The 22,976-nt window shown below is 36.1% G+C and overlaps 1 protein-coding gene across 1 annotated transcript in view; it reads right to left on the minus strand.

The window, feature by feature from the left end:
• ETFDH (electron transfer flavoprotein dehydrogenase) overlaps positions 1 to 22,976 on the minus strand; it is a 33,929-nt gene that overhangs the window by 2,588 nt on the left and 8,365 nt on the right. Inside the window, exons 2-12 of the mRNA XM_040471545.1 lie at positions 22,598 to 22,738; positions 21,952 to 22,181; positions 20,531 to 20,612; positions 19,772 to 19,890; positions 16,903 to 16,980; positions 13,396 to 13,542; positions 11,676 to 11,816; positions 8,123 to 8,266; positions 4,045 to 4,213; positions 1,303 to 1,485; positions 686 to 907 (exon numbers count right to left, since the gene is read on the minus strand). Coding sequence (XP_040327479.1) covers positions 686 to 907; positions 1,303 to 1,485; positions 4,045 to 4,213; positions 8,123 to 8,266; positions 11,676 to 11,816; positions 13,396 to 13,542; positions 16,903 to 16,980; positions 19,772 to 19,890; positions 20,531 to 20,612; positions 21,952 to 22,181; positions 22,598 to 22,738 — 1,656 coding nt within the window. The remainder of the gene's footprint in view (positions 1 to 685; positions 908 to 1,302; positions 1,486 to 4,044; positions 4,214 to 8,122; positions 8,267 to 11,675; positions 11,817 to 13,395; positions 13,543 to 16,902; positions 16,981 to 19,771; positions 19,891 to 20,530; positions 20,613 to 21,951; positions 22,182 to 22,597; positions 22,739 to 22,976) is intronic.

Below are 22,976 nucleotides of genomic sequence, written 5' to 3' on the forward strand. Positions count from 1 at the left end.
ATATGTGCGCTACAACTGAAAAGACAAATTACATCCAGTCCTTCCCCCTTGAAGAGTTTAAAACCAGTGTGATGACAGAAATTATTTAAAAGTAAAGTCAAAAGACAGTTGAGGTGCCTGCCCTCAGAGAGCTTATATTCAAATTCTAGTCCCTCCAGAATGTGTTAATTTTCATATATCTACATACTATTCTACCATATCATTTGAGACCCAATTCCTATTACATTTCTCATTGAAAGTTCACACTAAAGGATACAGTATTCATGATGAATTTAATGTCTGGGGCCATTTCTTTGAGCTGAATGTGGCTATACCCTAGTATTTTAGTATATATACTGTGTATGTGTGTGTAGGAGCAGCCATGACAGAAATGATTTTAAGTCCTGTGAACATGGAAAGAGGTACTCTTTGATGTTCCATAATCCTTATCTTGGTCTGAGGATAGGGAAAACTTTTTTTGACAACTGTCATCTGAATTAGGCTTACCAAAAAATCCCTATTATTTCAGCACTGATAGACTAAGAACCATAAAAATGAGCTTTCTAAAGGAAGCTGTATGTAGGGGGTCATTTACAATTTCCATGCAGTGAAAATGGTAGACTTCCAATGGTAATGGAAGTCTATTACCAACATGGTTAAAACAAATATTTGTGTTTTAGGAATGGATGGAAATCACATTACTGACCTGCAGGGCAAAATCGCTGTTCTGGTCCATCATATATTGACAGATTTTTGTTTACAGGAATACTGTCATCCTTTAAGGTTAAATGTGCTGGCTGGTCATGTTCATGATTAGTACCACTTAGGGCCACAGATGACAAAAGGTCAAAGCTGATCTGTCCATCAGGTTTTGGATACTCAATAGGTGTGCAGTCCTTGGCTGGCTTGAGCTGATCAGAGTCAGAACCTTAAACCATTTTGAGAAAGATGTTTAATAAAAATAAAACACTAATATAAAAGTACTTTATCAAACATTTTTATGAAAACTTGAAAATACCCTACCAAAGAAATAAAACTTTAACCCTCTTATGGTAACAATACACTATTAAAAATACTGAGTTCATTATTTCTCTACTAAGACAAGTTCAAAACGTTAAATTTACTTTCTCTACTACTTAATGGATTACATTCATGAGGTTAAAAAAATTTTTTTTAAAGGTAAGCTCTACCCCCATCATGGGGCTAGAACTCATGACCCCAAGATCAAGAGTCACATGCTCTACCAAATGAGCCAACTAGGTGCCCCCCCATTCATGAGCAGCTAATGATTTTAATACTCATACTCAAGTATGTTGGAATTACCTTTATGTTTTAGAGTCCATGGCTCCATTCCTCTAAGTATCCAGTAAAAGATTCCAGTGTAAATCATCCCTCCATATACACCCAGTATTCCATGGCAGGATGGTCTTATATTTCTAACAGAATATAGCTCTTTCCACACCCATGATTTCTTCAAATTGTCCTCATACTCAGTTACATGGAGTCCTTTTATTAAAAACGTGAAGTGTTAAGTGTCAAATCACCTCAAGGAGTATAAAATACTTTATCATGAAGGTATTTTGCTGCTGAAATATTTGATGAGTGAATCTTAAGTAAATTTAAACAGGTGGTCATGTGAGACCACATCTGAAGAATCTTTCCTGTGTAAATGTTGGCATCTTCCAAAAAAGATAACCATTTGATATATGTTGTTAACAGGCAGTAAGACATTTGATTTCTTAAACTAGTAGCACAGAAAATCCATTTCAAAACTGAATGAACCTGAAATGGTTACTTACAAAGTTCATGCTACTATAAAAGTGAGGCATTTTATAACTGATTAAATGAAACACTTACACCTCTTACAAGTTGAATTGTGTCGCCCCCCCCCAAAAAAAAGGTGATTTGGAAGTCCTAACCCCCAGGATCTCAGGATGGGTCAGAATAAGGTCACTGCAGATGTAATTAGTTGAGGTCATATTGGAATAGAGTGGGTCCTTCATCCATCGACTGGTGTCCTTATGCACATGGAAGAGAGGTGAAGATGGAGGCAGAGATCAGAGTTATTCTGCCACAAGCCAAGGAATGTCTGGACCGATCAGAAAGCTGGGAGGGGTGAGAAGACTAGAGGCAGCAGAGTAAGGTCCCATCAATGCCTAGAGAACTCAGAATAAATTCCCGTTGTTTTAAGCAGCCTGGTTTGTGGTACTTTATTGTGGCAGCCCTAGGAAATTGTAACAATACCTAAAACTTGCTGCATGCATTTAACTGGTTCTTAACTGTCACAAACTCCATAGTGACTATACACGTCCAGTCACAATGTTGCCTCTTCTGGCTCCATTCCCTCTCCCTCAGGCTGTCATCCTCAACCTAGTCTTTGGTGATCTACTTGCTTCAGTATCATCTATGTGCTGGTACTGTGTGTCAAGAAGGTGAAAGTATGGCTGGTGGTCCCAATAAGGAAAGATAACTTGGCAAGAAAATTAGGAAAAAGGTTCCACTGCTCAACAATTACACTCCTTACCTATTCTGTTCTCCTTGAAGTAGCTTCTTGCCTTTTCTATGTTCTATCTATCTCCTTCCTCTTCCACATCCTAGACCTCCAATTCTACAAAGATACTTGAAGGCATAATCAGGTTTCATACCTCTACTTGAAGGAACACTTGTTATTTGGAATTCTAAGGAATAAGGTTTATTTATCAAATATCCGTTGAGTTGCTACTATATGCCAAGTATTTGGGATTCATAATGAACAAAGTCCCTGCTCTGCTGAAGCATTCTCTGCAAGAGGCAGGAGATAAAGTTGATACATAAGTATCTTCCCAAAAGGGGGAGAATACTATATAAAAAACACGGGTGTGGGTGTGTGTGTGTGTGTGTGTGTGTGGAGGGGCGGTGTTGGGAGTGCTCTGTGTGTGTTGCAAATTAACTGGTATGGTGAATGTAAGGCCACCATGAATGCGCGTTTGACATTTGTTTCTTTTTTTTTTTTTAATTTTTTTTTTTCAACGTTTATTTATTTTTGGGACAGAGAGAGACAGAGCATGAACGGGGGAGGGGCAGAGAGAGAGGGAGACACAGAATCGGAAACAGGCTCCAGGCTCTGAGCCATCAGCCCAGAGCATGATGCGGGGCTCGAACTCACCGAGCGCGAGATCGTGACCTGCCTGAAGTCGGACGCTTAACCGACTGCGCCACCCAGGCGCCCCTACGTTTGACATTTGAGCAAAGGTGAAGGCAGAGAGGGAGTTAGCCATGAGTAAAGACCATGAGATGGGAACATGCTTGGCATGTTTCAGGAATAGTAAAGACGCCAGTGTGGCTGGAATGGAGAGTAAAAAGAGATGAAATCAGAAGAGTAAGAAAGCTGAGGCTTTTATTTTGAGAAAAATTGAGAACTATTAAAGGGTCTTCATAGATTAAGGGTTTACAGAGGTTTCAGTGTTCACTCTTCCTCTCCACCACCGCAGAAGGCAAAGCCTGCAAAGGAAAAGGTGCTCCTGGGTTCTGCAGTGTGCAAAGCTGCTCTGTTTTCAGATTGAAGACACTTCAGTATTTGTGAGGTATCTTAGTGTGTATATTACATACATGAAACAGAATGCAGTACTGTCGAACTTGAAATCATTTCTTCTTTTAAATTAAGAAAAAAAATTTTTAAGTTTATTTGACCAATCTCTGCACTCACAACCTCGAGATCAAGAACAGCATGCTGTACCAACTGAGCCAGTGAGGCACCCCAAACTTGAAATCATTTCTAAGTAGGTGAGATATCATTGGTACTATTCTACTTTTGATCTGAATAAAACACAACATTGCTGGAAAAATCTAATTACTGAGGTTAGTTTTCTTCACACAGCACACATTTGAGTGCTTTGTGTAAAGGGACAGATACAATATATATCTTTTAAATATCGGTTGAAATATGCATAAAAAAGACCTCAAGATTTTTAATTGTATTTATATTCATTCTTTATCTGTATACTAAGTGTATGTCTAAAAAGATTCTTTTTAATATCTCAATGAAGACCTTGACAATTTTCTATGCTTTAAATAGGAATTTCTTACCTATTGTCTTTGATTGGAGATTTTCACCAGTTAGTTGATTAAAAATAGATTCTGCTGCCAAAATTCCACTTTTCATTGCTGTGTGGGAACCTTTGATCTTGGGAACATTCATGAAACCAGGGCTACAACCAATTAGTAAACCACCAGGAAAGGTGAGCTTTGGTATAGACTGAAGGAAAGAAACATTCAAAGTGCATTTTTAGTTCAAATTAAACAAGCAGAACAATATTACAAATTATATTCTCTTAAAGTCTTCTAAAGCTATAGGGAAAAATTTGAAGGAAAAAATCAGAATAAGGGCAGTTTCCCCCCCCGCTCCTTTTTAAGAATGAGGGTTAGACTATTACTACTATTCTAGGACTTCTTCCTCTTCTGCCGCCTGACTAACCTACATGAGACAGATTTACAACCAGAAATTAACATACATTTTTATTTTTACATATCCACATCTAAAAATACTCTGTAAACTTAAACAACTATTATAGAAACTGTAATCTGCTTTTACATACATTCTTGGTAACATGATTTACAAAGGATGTTAACTCTATATCCCTGTTTTATTTTACTTTGATATCTAGAGATGGAAACTTAGGTTCTGATCATGGTATCATGACAATTAGCTACTACTTTAAAGATATATTTTAATTAAGAATAAGTTGAATTTCCAAAATAAATTTTATTTATTTATTTATTTATTTACTTATTTATAAAGTTTATTTTTTTGAGAGAGTGAGAGCACAAGTTGGGGAGAGGGGCAGAGACAGAAGGACAGAGAATCTCAAGCAGGATCTGCACTGTCAGCATGGATCCTGACGCAGGGCTCAGTCTCACAGACCGTGAGATCATGACCTGAGCTGAAATCAAGTCGGACACTTAACCAACTGAACCACCCAGGCGCTCCCCCCACCACCAAATTTTAAGACAGTTGTCTGGGCCTTAGTATATACTTTTCATGAAAAACAATGTAATAAAAGGTAGTGCTGTTATTTGGGTTACCCAGTAAAGCTTATATATACCCTACAATGTAGTGGCTAAATTAGATTGCATGAGAAAATGTATTCTAACTATAGTTTGAAAATGAAAGAAGAGAGGACCAGTGCAGAGTTTCCTCCTTCTATATTTTTTCTTCTTTAAGGGCTTCCTAAAGTAAGCCACAAGCCTGTGTTGAGAAAGTGGTGGGTGGTAAGAGTTTGGCTGATGGTGCCAAAAGGGACACAGAGGGAGAAGGATAAACAGGGAAACCAGTGCCATCAGCTGCAAGATCCGTGGCCACAGCTACTATCAATTACAGAATTCTCACTATGAGGGAGAGGTGGTGAGAAGAGAAGCTGGAGGGCAGAGGGAATGCTGGTATAAGACAGATCAGGGTTCAGATCCTTTCACAGTACATGTAGGGAACGAATTTATGATTATAGTTCTCAGACCGAATTCAATTATCAGAACCACCTAGATAAAAGAGCCTGAAATCAGGATCACAAAATAGACAAGAGGGGGAAAGGATATTACTAGCTGAATATTACTAGCTGAAAAGAGATTAACAGTAATTTGGATAATGACACTTTTCTTAAATAGGACTTTGGCCTTGCCAACACTAAGTTTGATTTAAGAACCAGAAGACTGTGTGAAGTTTATAAAAGGGCATGGATTGTTAGTGCCAGTTCTTCCAAAATGGTGCTTAAGTGCGAAGAATAAAAATCTTATGGTCCAAGCAAAATGATTTTTATTTTTTTAATTTTTAAAAAATGTTTAGTTTTGAGAGAGAAAGAGCACAAATGGGGGAGGAGCAGAGAGGGGGGGGGAGAGAGAGAGAGAGAGAGAGAGAGAGAGAGAGAGAGAGAGAGAGAATCCGAAGCAGGCTCCAGGCTCTGAACTGTCAGTGCAGAGCCTGACGTAGGGCCTGAACCCATGAACTGTGAGATCATGACCTGAGCTGAAGTCAGAAGCTTAACTGACAGAGCCACCCAGGTGCCCCAAGCAAAATGGATTTTTAAATCCTGTGAGGATCTTACACTGTATGGGCAGTGTTACTGGCAGCTAGGTATCTGGTCAAGGAACTATGGACAGGAAAAGTTGCACTGGGAAAGGCTGTATGCTGGGACATGAAACCACAAGGTTGGAAACTCTCCAGAAAAGGTAAGTTTTAGTACAGACTAAAAAAAAAGAGAAATAAAAAGTCATGTACACAGAAACTACCTCATTTATAAAGAGAACAAACTGGTGATTGCCAGAGGGGAGGCAAGTGAGGGGAGGGCAAAATATGTGAAGTGGATTAAAAGGTACAAACTTCCAGTTATAAAATAAGTATGATTAAAAAAAAAAGGGGGGTAGGGAAATCTTATCATATTTGTTAGCTCAAAATAAACAAAATTGAATTTTCCAAATTATTGCTTCTTAAGGTTCTTTAAAATTTTACTGGAAAAGTTTCTGAATCTTTAATTAAATCAGAAAATTTAAGTAAAATGTATGTGTGTGTGTGTGTGGTCAACTCTTCTCGCCAATCTAAAAAAAATAATCTGAGAGGCTGAAATACACAAGGCCATATGTTTTTAAATACAAATCTGATGATGTCCTATTAAATATACTGGAAACTTCATACTATAAAAATGAGTAGAATTAAATTGACAGGTATTATGGACAATATGCAAAAGAGCTGAATGGGCTTGAACATAGTAATACAACTTAATAAATATTTGTTGCAAATGAATTACTACTCTAGAAACAAAATTATTCATGAGAATAATTCCATAGCAACAGGGACACTGTTATTTTAAGATTCTAATGATTATATTTATAATTTAGCTCTGATTTTACTGGACTTTATGAATTATTGTTACAGTAACAAATTATTTAGAACTTCATTTTATTTATTTTTTTAACTTATTTTTTTTATTTTTTTTATTTTTGAGACAGAAAGAGACAGAGCATGAATGGGGGAGGGGCAGAGAGAGAAGGACATACAGAATCGGAAGCAGGCTCCAGGCTCTGAGCCATCAGCCCAGAGCCTGATGCGGGGCTCGAACTCACGGACCGTGAGATCGTGACCTGAGCCGAAGTCGGACGCTCAACCAACTGAGCCACCCAGGCGCCCCTAGAACTTCATTTTAAAGGTTAAGTTACTCATCCCCCATTTTCTTTTTTTAAAAATTTTTTTATATTTATTTATTTTTGAGAGAGAGAGAGAGAGACAGAGGGGGAGCAGGGAAGGAGCAGAGAGAGAGGGAGACACAGAATCTGAAGCAGGCTCCAGGTTCTGAGCTGTCAGACAGAGCCCGACACAGGGATCAAACTCCCGAACCATGAGATCATGACCTGAGCCCAGTTGGATGCTCAACCAACTGAGCCACCCAGGCGCCCCTCCCCCCATTTTCTATTATCTGTTACTTTTACAACAGAATTAAAAAAAAAAATGTCCAATCTCTAAGATAGTTCTAGATTCCTAGAATATTAGAGACAGAAGGGATCATCTTCATTTTACACATGATCCCACAAAGGCAGAGAAGATATGTAACTTGCTTCAAATCACTTGGTATAGATTTTAGAGCTAATTTTTAAGATCATCTTACATGTTTAATATTTTTACAATAGTACTAACAGCTTTTATTACTGCTTATTTCATTGTTTATATATAATTAATACATTAACTGCATTTGGTAAGATTTATTTTGAACATATACTAAAATAGAACAATTCAGGGTAAAAGCTTGACAGAGGCCACCTAAAAGGCATGACTGTTACTAGGTAGTTGGGATTAATTAATTACCTTTGTGGAAAACTAAATCTGTCTTTGTTTCCTTGCTGCTAAGGAGTAATGGAAAATATCTTGGATCATATAGTTTTAATTTTCAGGTTAAAAACCAAGCAACCAACAAGAAGCCTATAAATTTATCTCAAGAAATCAATATATTCTTAAAACTAAACTCACAGTGTAATTTAAACTATGGTGTGACACAGTTTTATAAACACTAGATGCTCTGCTTAAAAGTTTCTTTCTATAATTTTCTATTCTTTATCTAAATTTGTTACATTATATTTTCAATGTTTACTTTATAATACAGAAATAAATAAAAAAATTTGTTACCTGAAAGCCACCTTCATTCAGAGCTCTGGCTCCATATGCAATTCTTTTTCCACCTTCCAATGTCGGCCGAATGCTGGGATGGTGTTTCCACCTCTGGAACTCTCTAAATGGGCTCAGATACGGATTCTGGTAGTCTAGACCAACCTTAAAATTTTTATATTTAAATTTAGTAAATTTATATACTTAGAAATTTTTATTTCAAATTATATCAAACTAAAGTGTGAGCAATATTTATGAGAAAGCATTAAGTTTCTTGTGCTCAATAATACCTGGAGAACTATAGGCAGTAACTCAAACCTAACTGAATAAAATCTGTTTGGAAAAGAAAGGGTAAACAAAAGGATACCATGTGTTTGTATTTGGCCAAACTTTAAAAATGTAGACCGTGTTAATAAATCTTTGTGCTCTGTAAATAAAAGTTCAAATTAGAAAAGTATTTGTAGGTAAGTGGCTAACATTATGTTTCTACGAAAGGAGCTGTAATTATTTTTCATGTATCAATACCCTCTCTGGTAATAAACTAATAAACTATATGTGGTGCTACTAAGGCACAAATGAAGAAACAGAATGTAATCATACTTAGACAAAAAGAAGACAAGAAATATTAGAGGCTACATTTTACAAGGCATTATCAAAACGCTAAAATTAATACCCAAAACTTTTTTGCTCTCAAAAAATTAAGTCACTGGAATAACTATACAAAAATGATATACTGAATACTTGGCTATCTGTCAAAAAACACCAATAATGCAAAAATTTAATGTATCACATACAAGTCTAATTATGACATTAAATTATAAAGTTGCGATCAACTGCAAGGCGCAGTAACTTTATTTTTTCCATTCCTTGCAAGGTTCAAGATGTAATTTACTGCAAAGACATAAGTGGCCAAAAGGGAGAAAATGCTTACATTTAAAAGATACAGATTTTTTTGAGGGGAAGATGGCGGCGTAAGAGGACGCTGGGCTCACCGCGTCCTGCTGATCACTTAGATTCCACCTACACCTGCCTAAATAACCCAGAAAATCGCCAGAAGACTAGCAGAATGGATTCTCTGGAGCCAAGCATAGAGGAGAGGTCCACGGAAGAGGATGACATGATATTATACATGGAAAATCCGATAGACTCCACCAGAAGTCTGCTAGAACTGATACATGAATTTAGCAAAGTTGCAGGATACAAAATCAATGTACAGAAATCAGTTGCATTCTTATACACTAATAATGAAGCAACAGAAAGACAAATAAAGAAACTGATCCCATTCACAATTGCACCAAGAAGCATAAAATACCTAGGGATAAATCTAACCAAAGATGTAAAATATCTGTATGCTGAAAACTATAGAAAGCTTATGAAGGAAATTGAAGAAGATATAAAGAAATGGAAAAACATTCTGTGCTCATGGATTGGAAGAATAAATATTATTAAAATGTCAATACTACCCAAAGCTATCTACACATTCAATGCAATCCCAATCAAAATTGCACCAGCATTCTTCTTGAAGCTAGAACAAGCAATCCTAAAATTTGTATGGAACCACAAAAGACCCCGAATAGCCAAAGTAATTTTGAAGAAGACCAAAGCAGGAGGCATCACAATCCCAGACTTTAGCCTCTACTACAAAGCTGTCATCATCAAGACAGCATGGTATTGGCACAAAAACAGACACATAGACCAATGGAATAGAATAGAAACCCCAGAACTAGACACACAAATGTATGGCCAACTCATCTTTGACAAAGCAGGAAAGAACATCCAATGGAAAAAAGACAGTCTCTTTAACAAATGGTGCTGGGAGAACTGGACAGCAACATGCAGAAGATTGAAACTAGACCATTCACACTTACTCACACCATTCACAAAAATAAACTCAAAATGGATTAAGGACCTGAATGTGAGACAGGAAACCATCAAAACCCTAGAGGAGAAAGCAGGAAAAGACCTCTCTGACCTCAGTCATAGCAATTTCTTACTTGACACATCCCCAAAGGCAAGGGAATTAAAAGTAAAAATGAACTACTGGGACCTTATGAAGATAAAAAGCTTCTGCACAGCAAAGGAAACAACCAACAAAACTAAAAGGCAACCAACGGAATGGGAAAAGATATTTGCAAATGACATATCGGACAAAGGGCTAGTATCCAAAATCTATAAAGAGCTCACCAAACTCCACACCCGGAAAACAACCCAGTGAAGAAATGGGCAGAAAACATGAATAGACACTTCTCTAAAGAAGACATCCGGATGGCCAACAGGCACATGAAAAGATGCCCAACGTCGCTCCTCATCAGGGAAATACAAATCAAAACCACACTCAGATATCACCTCACGCCAGTCAGAGTGGCCAAAATGAACAAATCAGGAGACTATAGATGCTGGAAAGGATGTGGAGAAACGGGAACCCTCTTGCACTGTTGGTGGAAATGCAAACTGGTGCAGCCACTCTGGAAAACAGTGTGGAGGTTCCTCAAAAAATTAAAAATAGACCTACCCTATGACCCAGCAATAGCACTGCTAGGAATTTACCCAAGGGATACAGGAGTGCTGATGTATAGGGGCACTTGTTTCCCAATGTTTATAGCAGCACTCTCAACAATAGCCAAATTATGGAAAGACCTGAAATGTCCATCAACTGACGAATTGATAAAGAAACTGTAGTTTATATACACAATGGAGTACTACGTGGCAATGAGAAAGAATGAAATATGGCCCTTTGTAGCAACGTGGATGGAACTGGAGAGTGTGATGCTAAGTGAAATAAGCCATACAGAGAAAGACAGATACCATATGTTTTCACTCTTACGTGGATCCTGAGAAACTTAACAGAAGACCATGGGGGAGGGGAAGGAAAAAAAAAAAAACAACAAAAGAGGTTAGAGTGGGAGAGAGCCAAAGCATAAGAGACTGTTAAAAACTGAGAACAAACTGAGGGTTGATGGGGGGTGGGAGGGAGGGGAGGGTGGGTGATGGGTATTGAGGAGGGCACCTTTTGGGATGAGCACTGGGTGTTCTATGGAAACCAATTTGACAATAAATTTCATATATTGAAAAAATAAAATAAATAGATAAAAGTTATAGATTCAAACCCAGTGCTGCTTTCATTTTTAGTGACAGCATGCCTAAGTGGAAAATGGGCTTTGAAGTCACACAGACTCAGGTGTGAATCCTGCCTCTTGTCATTTAATGGGTGTATTTGAGAAAGTTGTTTAACTTGTTTGGACTTCAGTGTCCTGTCAGTAAAATAAGGACACACCTACTTCTTAGGATTATTATGAAACTTAGAATTCTCAGTGAAGCATCTAGCATAGTATTGGGCATTTAGTAGCTATGATTCCTAAAGTATACATAAAGTATATTTATAGTGTTTAAAAAGCTATAGACTAATGCCAATAATAGCCACAAGCACTTTACAGACTGACAAAGTTAGAAAGGGACCTTTAAATGAAAAGCATTTTTTTTTTTAAAGTAAAAAGCATTTTATATGCTGCAGATATCATAACACTGATGATCCAATGACTCTAACAGAATTTTCCATATTGGGCATGTAACTTACCACAAAACCAAGAGCTACCAGAGGTTCACCTTCATTTAAATGGTAGAGGAAAGAGCCTCCATAAGTATGTCTGTCCAAGGGCCAACCAACAGTGTGATCTACTCTTCCAGGTTTCCACTTCTTTTCATCAATAATCCATAACTTAAAAAAAAAAAGCCCTAGAGTATTAAATATTTTCTATCACCACAATATATATAACTTGCCAAGTTTTATGTCTTAGTTATGAAAGTTTCAAGTCAAAGACTGTAATACACAAAAAAAGTAATACACTGAGAAACACAAAAAAAGTACTTCGCATATCAAAGAAAATTATATCAAACTGCAGCATGATAAACCGGACTAAAGGAAACAGGTCAGAAAAGTTATGAAGTCTATAGGAAACACCCTGAAGAGATGAGGAAAACTTCTGGGGTGCTGGTAATGTTCTGCATCTTGATCTGGCTGGTGGTTACATGGGTGTGTTCACCTTACAAGAATTACTTGAGCTATACACTTAAGACCTGTTGCTTTACATATGTTATTCTTCAATAATATAGTTTATGCTTTCCTGCACTACCCCCCCAAATGAAAAAAATTGCTCATCTATTTTCAGAATGGTTAGTTTTAATTTTAAACAATTTCCATCTGAAATATTATTTAAAAATCAGATAACGTTACGTGCTATCTGCAACCTACCAAAACAATTAAGCCTTTACTCACAATAAATCTAGTTATATATGGAATTTGAAACTTTCTGAGCTTTACCCTAAAAAAAATTAAACAAAAGGGTTATAATTAATCTTTTACACTCTAATAAGCACAAGGTTTGGGAAAACAGAGATCGGATAAACTGAGAATATATACAATACTTAACCTAATTAAATTTTAGGTTTCAAATCAATATACTATGGCTGAGTATATATTTCATAAACTAAATTATCTTCACAGTGCAATTTTGAAGAAACAATTCTTGTAAGATGCGGTCACCCTACAAACAGCATATGGGTATCAGGTCAAATCTTATTAGGGCAGATGGCATTATAATGAAAAAAATTAATACTACAAGTATTTTTGGGGTGCCTGGGTGGGTCAGTTGGTTGAGCATCTGACTCTTGATTTTGGCTCACGTCATGATCTCACAGTTTATGAGTCCGAGCCCCACGCTGGGCTCTGCACTGACAGTGTGAAGCCTGCTTTGGGATTCTTTCTCTCTTTGCCCCTCCCCCATTCGGTCCCTCTCTCGCCCCAAATAAATAAACTTAAAAAAAATATTTAAGTTCAAGACTTTGATTTCAAACAACATTTTTTAAAAAAAGTTTATTTAGTTATTTATTTTGAGAGAGAGAATACAAGCAGGGAAGGGGCAGAGAGAGAATCTCAAGCAGGCTCTAGGCTGTCAGTGGAGAGCCCGATGCAGGGCTCGATTCCATGAACTATGAGATCATGACCTGAGCTGAAACAGTCAGATCCTTAACCGAATGAGCCACCCAGGCACCCTTCAAGCAACATTTGATAAAACAATTACATGTAGATACAATTTAGATAATAATGGAATTTGATTAGCAGTGCTTTCTAGCCCCTTAAAAAATATCTGAAATCTTTTTAGTCATAATGAACATCTCAAGTCAAGGAAAAATATAACAACTATAAAATTATATCAATGTTATAAACTACATAACAATACAAACAAGTTTAAATTCCATATTTCAAAATGAAAATTACAAAAAACAAATCAGGATACCTCCTTGAGTCCAATTCCATAGGTTTGGGGATCACAGTTGGCTCTCAAATCAAACTTCTTATATAGTTGCTTGGCTAGATGTCCATGGCAACCCTCTGCAAAAATTGTAACTTTGGCATGTAGTTCTAGTCCTCGCTCAAATGTTGTCTAAAAAACAAAAACGTTAAATTGCAACATTTGACAATTTAAAAAATATTCACATTCTAGTCAGTTTTTTTTTAATATGAAATTTATCGTCAAATTGGTTTCCATACAACACCCAGCACTCATCCCAACAGGTGCCCTCCTCAATACCCATCACCTCCCCTCCCCTCCCTCCCACCCCCCATGAAACCTCAGTTTGTTCTCAGTTTTTAAGAGTCTCTTAGGTTTTGGCTTCCTCCCTCTCTAACCTTTTTTTTTTTTTTTCCTTCCCCTCCCCCATGGTCTTCTGTTAAGTTTCTCAGGATCCACATAAGTGTGAAAACATATGGTATCTGTCTTTCTCTGTATGACTTATTTCACTCAGCGTAACAACTCTCCAGTTGCATCCACGTTGCTACAAAGGGCCATATTTCATTCTTTCTCATTGCCAAGTAGTATTCCATTATATATAAACCACAATTTCTTCATCCATTCATCAGTTGTCTGGTCAGTTTTGAATTGAACCATGATTCAGGTATGGAAGAAACAGTACAAATACATAACCCTAGAAATAAAACTAGGTACTGCTGTAAGTGGAATCTAATTTAAAATGTTATAATATATCCTGTGTCTCTGTTGTATTTTTCTTTATAACTTCCAAAGTACCTGAATGAATGCATAAGAATTAAAAATGAAATAAAGCATGCTCCTGCTAAAAAAATTCTCTCCAAGTGAAAATAAAGTGAAAAGTGCAAAGCCATTTCCCCCTGCTCAATTTTCCAGTCTCATCAGCTGAAGCAAAAAACACTATTAATAGTTTTCTTGTGAATCATCCCAGAAAATTCCATGAATAAAAAATTATACAGAGCCTATTTATATCCTTCTAACACAATCATACCAAATATACTCTTTAGCTACTTGTTTTTCACTTTAATTATACTTGTCCTCTATTGTTCAATGTATATTATAAAACTGAAATTTTTTTCCAAGTAGAAAAAGAGCTACAATTAAAGTCTTTACTTCTTTTTTGCTCTATATATTTTGCACTTAACACCTACCATGATGTAGATACTCAATAAAGTTACTTAATAAAGGAATACAGAATAATCAGGAAAGTCTCTAATGAAGTATATCTTTTCTGATATTTCTCTATTCATTTTGCTTGCATGTATGTGTGTGTGCAGATATTCATACAGATAGTAGTTTTACACTGACAAACTGTTTTATAACTGCTTTCACATTAGTGATTTGTCTAAGGCAATATACACCAAATAAGGCATTCATTTTTAAAAAATATTTATTTATTTATTTATTTATTTTGATGGAGAGAGAGAGCAAGCAGGGGGAGGGGCACAGAAAGGGAGAGAAAGAATCCCAAGCAGGCTCTATGCTGTCAGCACAAAGCGTGATGTGGGGTTCGATCCCACAAACTGTGAGATCATGGCCTAGGCTGAAATCAAGAGTCTTGATAAAGTTAACTGACTGAGCCACCCAGGCATCCTCCTATAGCATTCAGTTTTAATGCTTGAATAGAGTCCCCTAATTTTTTAAACAATTCTCAATAGTGGGACAATCACACCGTTCCAGTGTGTTTCACTATTATAAAGCATTTCTTACATGAATATACTTGGTGCTAAATATTTTCGGTCTGAATGGTAAGAATTATCTCATTAATTTAACAATAAATTAATTTCTTTGGTTACTAGAAATTCTGAACATCTTTCACATGCTTACTGGTAACTTTTTTTTCTTGAGCAATACTTATTAGTGTCATAATAATGCATACATGTATATAACACTTGCATACACATCCTATAAGTACTCTCACTCAGTACCTTTTTATTTTGTTCTTGTCTGCTTCCTTTTATTATACTTCATCCATAAACCATATTAACAATCTAGTATGTACAGTTTTACCCAAATACATAAACATACATATATTCTGAGATACATACACACTTAAATTTTTTCAATTCTTGATTTATTCTACAAAAAATGAGATCATATAATACAAACTGTTCTGTATCTTTTCTCAATACTACTTCATGAAAATCTTTTCAAGACACTGTATAGTTCAAATTTTTCTTTTCAAAGGCTGTATAGTAGTAGTCCATGTGGAAATACCATAGCTTATTCACCTGTTCTGCTAATGCATAATAACCATTAACTCTGTTTCCAGTTTATTTGTGATCAAAAACAATGTTTATAAAACATACACCCTCGTATATATATATTCTTACAATACTGGTGCTGTGAGTGCAGAGCCCGCTTCCAATCCTATGTCTCTCTCTCTGCCCCTCCCTTGCACTCTCAAAAATAAGCATTAAAAACAAAAACAAAAACAAAAACAAAAAACTTCTTGGGCCCTAGTACAGGACACACTGAGTCCCAGACCTCATATAATTCTGATGAATCTGGTCAAACCCTTAGAAGAACAATGAAGTAGGTAAGACTCCAAAACTTTGCCATTTGCTTATTTCTAGGCAGGAAGCAGTAAGAAACAGGAACATCTGCAGGGAGACTCAATACGAGATTCCCAATTCTGTTCAAGAATGGCAGAAGGAAGGATAAATTCCAAATTAACAAATATTTATTGAGGACCTGATATTACCTGGTACTATACGGTAGGTACTGGAGTAACCCTCCATGATCTCTGCCCTCATGGAGCTTATGATCTAGTTGAGAAATTAAGACAATAAACACATAAATATGAATTGACAAATTAATTTACTGAGATGTTAATTTGTGTTTTGTCCTATTGTTACAGGAAAGCAACATGTTTTTTTTCCTTGTCCTTTCCAGGGAATCTTATGGATCCATCCCCTTAGAGCTTTTCTTTGCAAATTCAAAAATAAAAGTTGTAAAAACCTGAAAACCAACCAGGATTATATCTGAATGAAAGGAAAGCAATCAGTTTAATATTTACCAAAAGATATTAAAATCATGTCAAAGACTCTATCAACATGACTGATAGTAATACAAATGACTCTCGTCCATAGAAATGAAAATTGTGGAAGTGGCAATGCAGTTTACTGATGACCTACACATGGGTATGTTTTTTGAATTCTCCTTGAACTGCTCACTGAGTCTGTCATTTATTAATGAGTAAAATAAAATCTGTCACGTTTGTTTTATATTTGTATGAGTCATGTTTTTCTCTTTAAAAAAGTATTCTTAAACACATTATGTCGACTTGTCTAAGTCATTTTTTAGTTCAAAAATGCTTCTGTATTTTTTAACAAGAGAAAAATTCCACATTAATCATATTCTAACACACACTATTAGCATACACTCTGTAGCAAAACTAAATTATTGCATTTAAGTTGATTCTCTTCTTTGTTTTGTTTGTCAGTTTGTTAAGCTCATAACTGTTAAGATGTTTACCTTTGGGGCACCATCCTTTTGTATCCCTACATCGTTAGTGGCAATCCCCTTTACACTACCATCTTCATGAAAAAGGACCTAAAATGAAAACATATTTTGTTATCACCTAGGATTCACAACCACCTTGAAAAGAAACAATAAACAGTCTTAGATTTTTAAGAAAGTGAGCATGTTCTCTAGATTACAGAAATAAAGGCTTTAAAACATTTAGGCAAAAAAAAAGACACGTTTTAAAGATACTCCCTTCTAGTGTATAAAAGAACACAGCTCTAACAGTTGGAAATGAAAGAAATGCCACAACTTTTTGAAGAAGAAAAGTGGTAAGCTACTACAGAGGTCACTAAAGAAACCAGTAACAATAAACAAAAAGCTCTCTGAAGAGATCAGATATCAAAAACACGTATACAGAACCTGAAATCAGGGCCTGTAACAAATGAAGACCATCAGTGTGGGTGGGAAGACAATAGTGTCAGGAAAGCCTCTGTTCCAAATGAGCTAAGACCCCCTCCCCCCGCCAAAACAAAACAAAACAAAACAAAACAAAACAAAACAAAACAAAACAAAAAACACCAAAGAAAATGAAACCACAAAACAAAACAGAAAGAGGCTCAAGACAGCCCAAAGGTGATCAAAGTTTATTTCTGGAGCAAAAGGGTAATTCTGAGGATGAGAAATAGCAATCAATCCTCTGTAACCCTTACTTGGCTTCCGATTCCCCTATGAAGAAAAATGCTCTTGAGAAAGGAAGTACAAAACGTACACTAGAATCACACAGAAAGCACAGGTGTGACAAGATGAAACAAGGATTAGCAGCAATGGATATGAAAAGAAAAACATATAAATATTTCATTTCTTACCCTAAAAATGAATCAACTGTAGAATGTGGCTTTGAACTAGAACTGAAGTCTGACTCAGAGTACAAAGAAACCCAACAAACAGATCATTAATCTATTGATGATGATCTTTAACGGACTGAGGAAAAGAAGAAAAGTGTAAGAGACTATGTGTATATGTGTGTGTCTGTTCACAAAAAGTAAAAATCATAGATTCTACAAAGTGTGACTTACACTGATCCCAGTCAAGAATATTTTAATCAGGAAAATGCAAAACCCCACATTTGGGTCTAAAAACCCAAATGCATATATATATGAGCTGGGAAAACAAAAATTAGTATAGCACCAATTATAATACAGGGACTTACATGTTTTATTTGACTTACATATTGTAAGGGTAAAAACAAATTTAAAAAATTTTTGAGGGGCACTTGGGTGGCTCAGTCAGTTAAGTGTCTGACTTCGGCTCAGGTCATGATCTCACAGCTTCGCTCGTGAATTCAAGCCCTGCATCGGGCTCTCTGCTGTCAGCACAGAGCTGGCTTTGGATCCTCTGTCCCCTTCTCTCTCTGCCCCTCCCCAGCTCATTTTCTCTCTCTGAATAAAAAAACTTAAAAAAATTTTTTTTTCAATTTTCCCTGAGGCCGAAAACAAAAGAACTCCCCTCCCCCTCCTGCCGATTCTTCCAATTCTTTCCTTTAGAAAACTTAGCTGTAAACCCTTTCTATGTCTCTCTGAGATATAGGAATGTTTTTAAAAGTCTTACTTAAGACTCCTGCCAGATCTGCATCTCAGAAACGTGTTTCTCCAAATATGGAGACATATTTGAAATGTGAACACCATGGAGAATGGTGTCCTATTTCACTGTCTCTGTGGGAGTCTGGGCTAGGTGCTTGGTTCTAAGTTATAACTTTCTGCTTGTCAAAAAGATACAAGAAATTTTATTTTTCCTCTGGATAAAGACACTTAAACTATATGTAATGGATTGTATCTGTGTGGCTATGTGAGAGAATGATATTTCTTTCTGTTTTGGCAATCTCCCTAGCAGACTGCCTGTGACATGCATTGCAGTCTTGGTTTAATGCTCATTAAATAAAACTTTTTTTTATAACTTATACAGATTTTTCTGGGTTTATAGGAGATTTTATTTTATCTATCTATCTATTTTTATTTATTTTGAGAGATAGAGAGCGTGAGTAGGGAAGGAGCAGAGAGGGGGGAGAGAGAGAATCCCAGGCAGGCTCTGTACTGTGATCGCAGAGCCTGACGTGGGGCTCGAGCTTACGAACTTTGAGATCATGACTGGAGCAGAAATCAAGAGTCAGAGGCTTAACCAACTGAGCTACACAGGAGCCCCAGTAAGGGATTTTATTTTTAATCATTTCCCCAATAACACTCAGTGTGAATCAATAGTATGGTATGTTTGCCAAAAGAGTTATTTTGAGAGAAACAGAACAGATTCCAGAACGAAGAAGGCAATAGCTCTTCTCTTGAAGCAGTTTTTTCATTTGGGGTGCCGCTTTATAAAGAGGATAAAAAGGGAAGAATCTCAGGGCACTGAGGAATACTGAAGGAACTCAAACTATGTAACATTATGGTTGAAAGAACTGAGAATATTTAACCTAGGAAAGAAAAAACACCAGAGTGAAAGTGAGGAAGAAGAGAGGAGGGCATAATTATAATTGGAAAACTGTCCTTGGAAGAGGGCACAGATTTGTTCTACATGGTGTGAAACAGAAGATATATTTCTATTCAATACAAGAGAGTATTATCAACAATCCAAACATCAGATAGAGATTGTTTCACTCCTGATGGTGTTCAATTGTAAATTAGACAATCACTTGATGAAGGTACAAAATAAGGAATTCAAGTACTCTTTGGATTAGATCTTTTCACGATTCCTTCTAATCTTACAATTCTGAAATTCCATGGCTTTTCTAAAATATCTATTTCTTTACATTTGTACTATCCTTGGTCTATATTCAAAAGAAAAGAGATTCTTATAAATATTAAAACCAAAATAAAGCTGTACAAACCTCAGCAGCAGCATAACCAGGGTATACTTCAACACCAAGGGCCTCTGCTTGTTCTCCCATCCAGCTTACTAAATGTCCCAAGCGGACAATGTAATTGCCATGATTATTCATTGGAAGACCTACAAATATATGCTTATCAGTCTGACATTTTATGAATAAAATATCTAAATAAAATACACAAATGCTTAACTTAAAAATCCTAATCAATATAGGGGTGCCTGGGTGGCTCAGTTAGTTGAGTGGCTGACTTCGGCTCAGGTCATGATCTCACGGTTCATGAGTTTGAGCCCCATATTGGGCTTACTTCTGTCAGCACAGAGCCTGCTTCGGGTCCTCTGTCCCCCTCTCTCTCTGCCCCTTCCCCACTTGTGCTCTCTCTTCCAAAAAATAAATAAAACATTTAAAAAATTCTAATCAATGTATAATTTCTGTGTAAATATACACATTATCTAATGGTCATAATTTCATTTATTTTCTACAATTTTGGCAAAAATTCTAATCACTAAAATAAAAACATTACAACACTAAATTAAAATTCTGAGTGGCTTACAAGGTTATCTCAATTGTTCTAGACTAAAAGACAAAGAACCAGGTTCTATTCTTGTTTTACTACAAGATAGCTATATAACTTTGGGTAAGTCCTTCAAATCTCTGGGCCTCAGTTTTCTCATCTGTAAGAGAAAGGGATTTCACCAGATGAAATGTAGTTCCTTCCATGTATGGAATTCTAAGATACTACAAATATTTATCATACCTTACCTGGAAGAATTGGCACTGGAATTCTGTATTTCTCCGTTAAAATTCCAAATCTGTCTTCTGTTACGGGAGTGTTAAGTGGAGCCTGAAAACAAAAGAAGGAAAAAGAAGGAAATTTTTAGTTCATATTTGTAATGATAAATAGAAATAAAAAAAAAAAAAAAACTGTCAAAGGGAAAGTGAACTACTTTCCTCACTTTTCTTTCATCATTTCCTTTAGAAAACTTGGAACTATAAATCCTCTTTGTCTCTTTGAGATGTTTAGGAATCTTTTTAGAACCTAAATAAGCCAGTTTTACATCCCAGAAATGTCTTTGTTGGGGGGGGCTTGGAGACATCTTGGACATGGCTTCCTGTCTCCCTCTCTCTGTGGGAGGTCAGCCTAGGTGCTTGCTCCAAGTTGTAACTTCCTGCTTGATGAAAACAGAAGAGAAGTTTTATTTTTCCTTTGGATACAGACAATTAACATGTATGTAATGGATTGTATCTGCTCAGTTGGGCTTAGAAAATCTTTTTCTAATATAATTGATACTATAGCAATTCAATGAGACCTATTTTTGATACAATATTGTAAAAAGGAAGTTAATTAGGTATAACTAAAGTATTTCTAGTTTAAAGGAGCTTGGTCTTTTATTTTAAAGTCTTTTCTTTAGTGTTTATTTATTTTTGAGAGAGAGATCAGGAGAGTGTGCGAGAGCGAGGGACGGGCAGACAGTGAGGGAAACAGAGGATCCAAAGTGGGCTTTGTGCAGATAGCAGGCCGATGTGGGGCTTGAACTCACCATCCTGAGCCCAAGTCAGACACTTAACTGACTGAGTGAGTCACCCCAGTGCCCTGAGCTTGGTGTTTTAGAAAGAAAAACATAGATGAAATTTTTGGAATTCAATTTACTCCATACAGAAATCCTATAATTTTTGACCTTTACAAAGTATATTCACAGGTAGTGAATATTCTAATGTTGGCAGATATAACATAACCCATCTTATAGAAGAAAAAACTAAGACATGTAAAGTGTAAGATTTTAACCAAGGTCCTACAAATTATGAAAGCAGTAAAACTAACACAGTTCTCTACGTATCATACCAGTGTCTTTTCTGCTTAGGTTATGAGAGGCCATATTAATTTCTTTCTTTAGACCATTTGGTTAGACTATCCTCTTTGGCTTTACATATTGCACTGTTCCAGGAAATTGACAGAAAGCTTTAATAAGAACAATGGTATAAACACCTATGGAACAAGTTAGGAAATACCCTCAAAATCTGATAGGACTCAATTTTTTTCATTCTTTTTAAGTTAAAAAAATACCTATCTATAATAATCCTCTAAGAGGTAGAATTATGTGAAAAGGGTTTTCCATATTCTATAATTTGGAAATAGAGATAGAATAAAGATTATGCTTTGTATAAAAACCAATTTTTCATACTCCCTTCTCCTTCCAGTCTGGGAATAATTCTTCAAAAGCACGTGGATCCAGGCAGGCCCCTGAGAGAGTATGAGCTCCTATTTGAGCAGCTTTCTCTACGAGACACACACGGATGTCCTTTTCATGTTTAGTAGCCAGCTGCTTTAGACGGACTGCTGCAGAGAGTCCTGCGGGGCCTGCGCCAACGATAACTACATCTGCTTCTTCCGCAAACCTCTCCATGTTCACTCCTGGAAGGAAAAAATGTTTAAAAAAATACATGAAAATTCTGTGATGAACATGATCTGATAAAAATCACATACTGGGTTACAAATACTATACTGTACTAAGCATTACTTATAGAAATTGCCCCTCTGCTTTGCATGAAAATTATACTAAGTATATTACTGTATTAATTGGACGTTCTGTTAGGTTCTTTTCCAGTGTAGATCTTACTTTAGCTTCTAGAAGCCAACTTTCGGCTTTGGGATTTACTACTATAAACTTAGCAGATATTTGCTTATCTCAATATCAGTAAGTGATAGTGTTGGTAAAGCTATGAAATATTATTAGATGATTTTATACTATCATGAAAAATATTTCTCTCCACAAAATGATACAAAGTATCTAGAAAAGCCTCGACTCTTCTACAGAAATTATTACTTACCTTCCCATCGCTTGTCTTTATCCCGGGGATAAATAGTATAGTGGGTAGTAATTCGAGGTACAACAGAAGTTGAAGACCATCTTGTACCACACAGAGGTAGATAACTTTTCTTAATTTTTAAGGCATGAAAGCACTGATATGCTGCATGAAAATTATGAACATTATTATTTCTTTTTCAATTAGCTTTCCTCAGGAATAGGCTGAAAAAAACATTTTTTAAGAGAAAAAATTTCTAAGATTGGGAATCAGATCTGGTTTTTGTTAAATTTTCTATTAATTAGCCCTAAAACCTTAAACAAATCACTTAACCTTTCTAGATTTCAGTTTCCTCCTCCAAAAAACGAAAGGGTCACTAGATGATGATTTTTATTTTTTTAAC

This window comes from Herpailurus yagouaroundi, unplaced genomic scaffold (assembly GCF_014898765.1).
Source record: "Herpailurus yagouaroundi ecotype Mexico unplaced genomic scaffold, PumYag 28, whole genome shotgun sequence".
Classification (NCBI taxonomy): domain Eukaryota; kingdom Metazoa; phylum Chordata; class Mammalia; order Carnivora; family Felidae; genus Herpailurus; species Herpailurus yagouaroundi.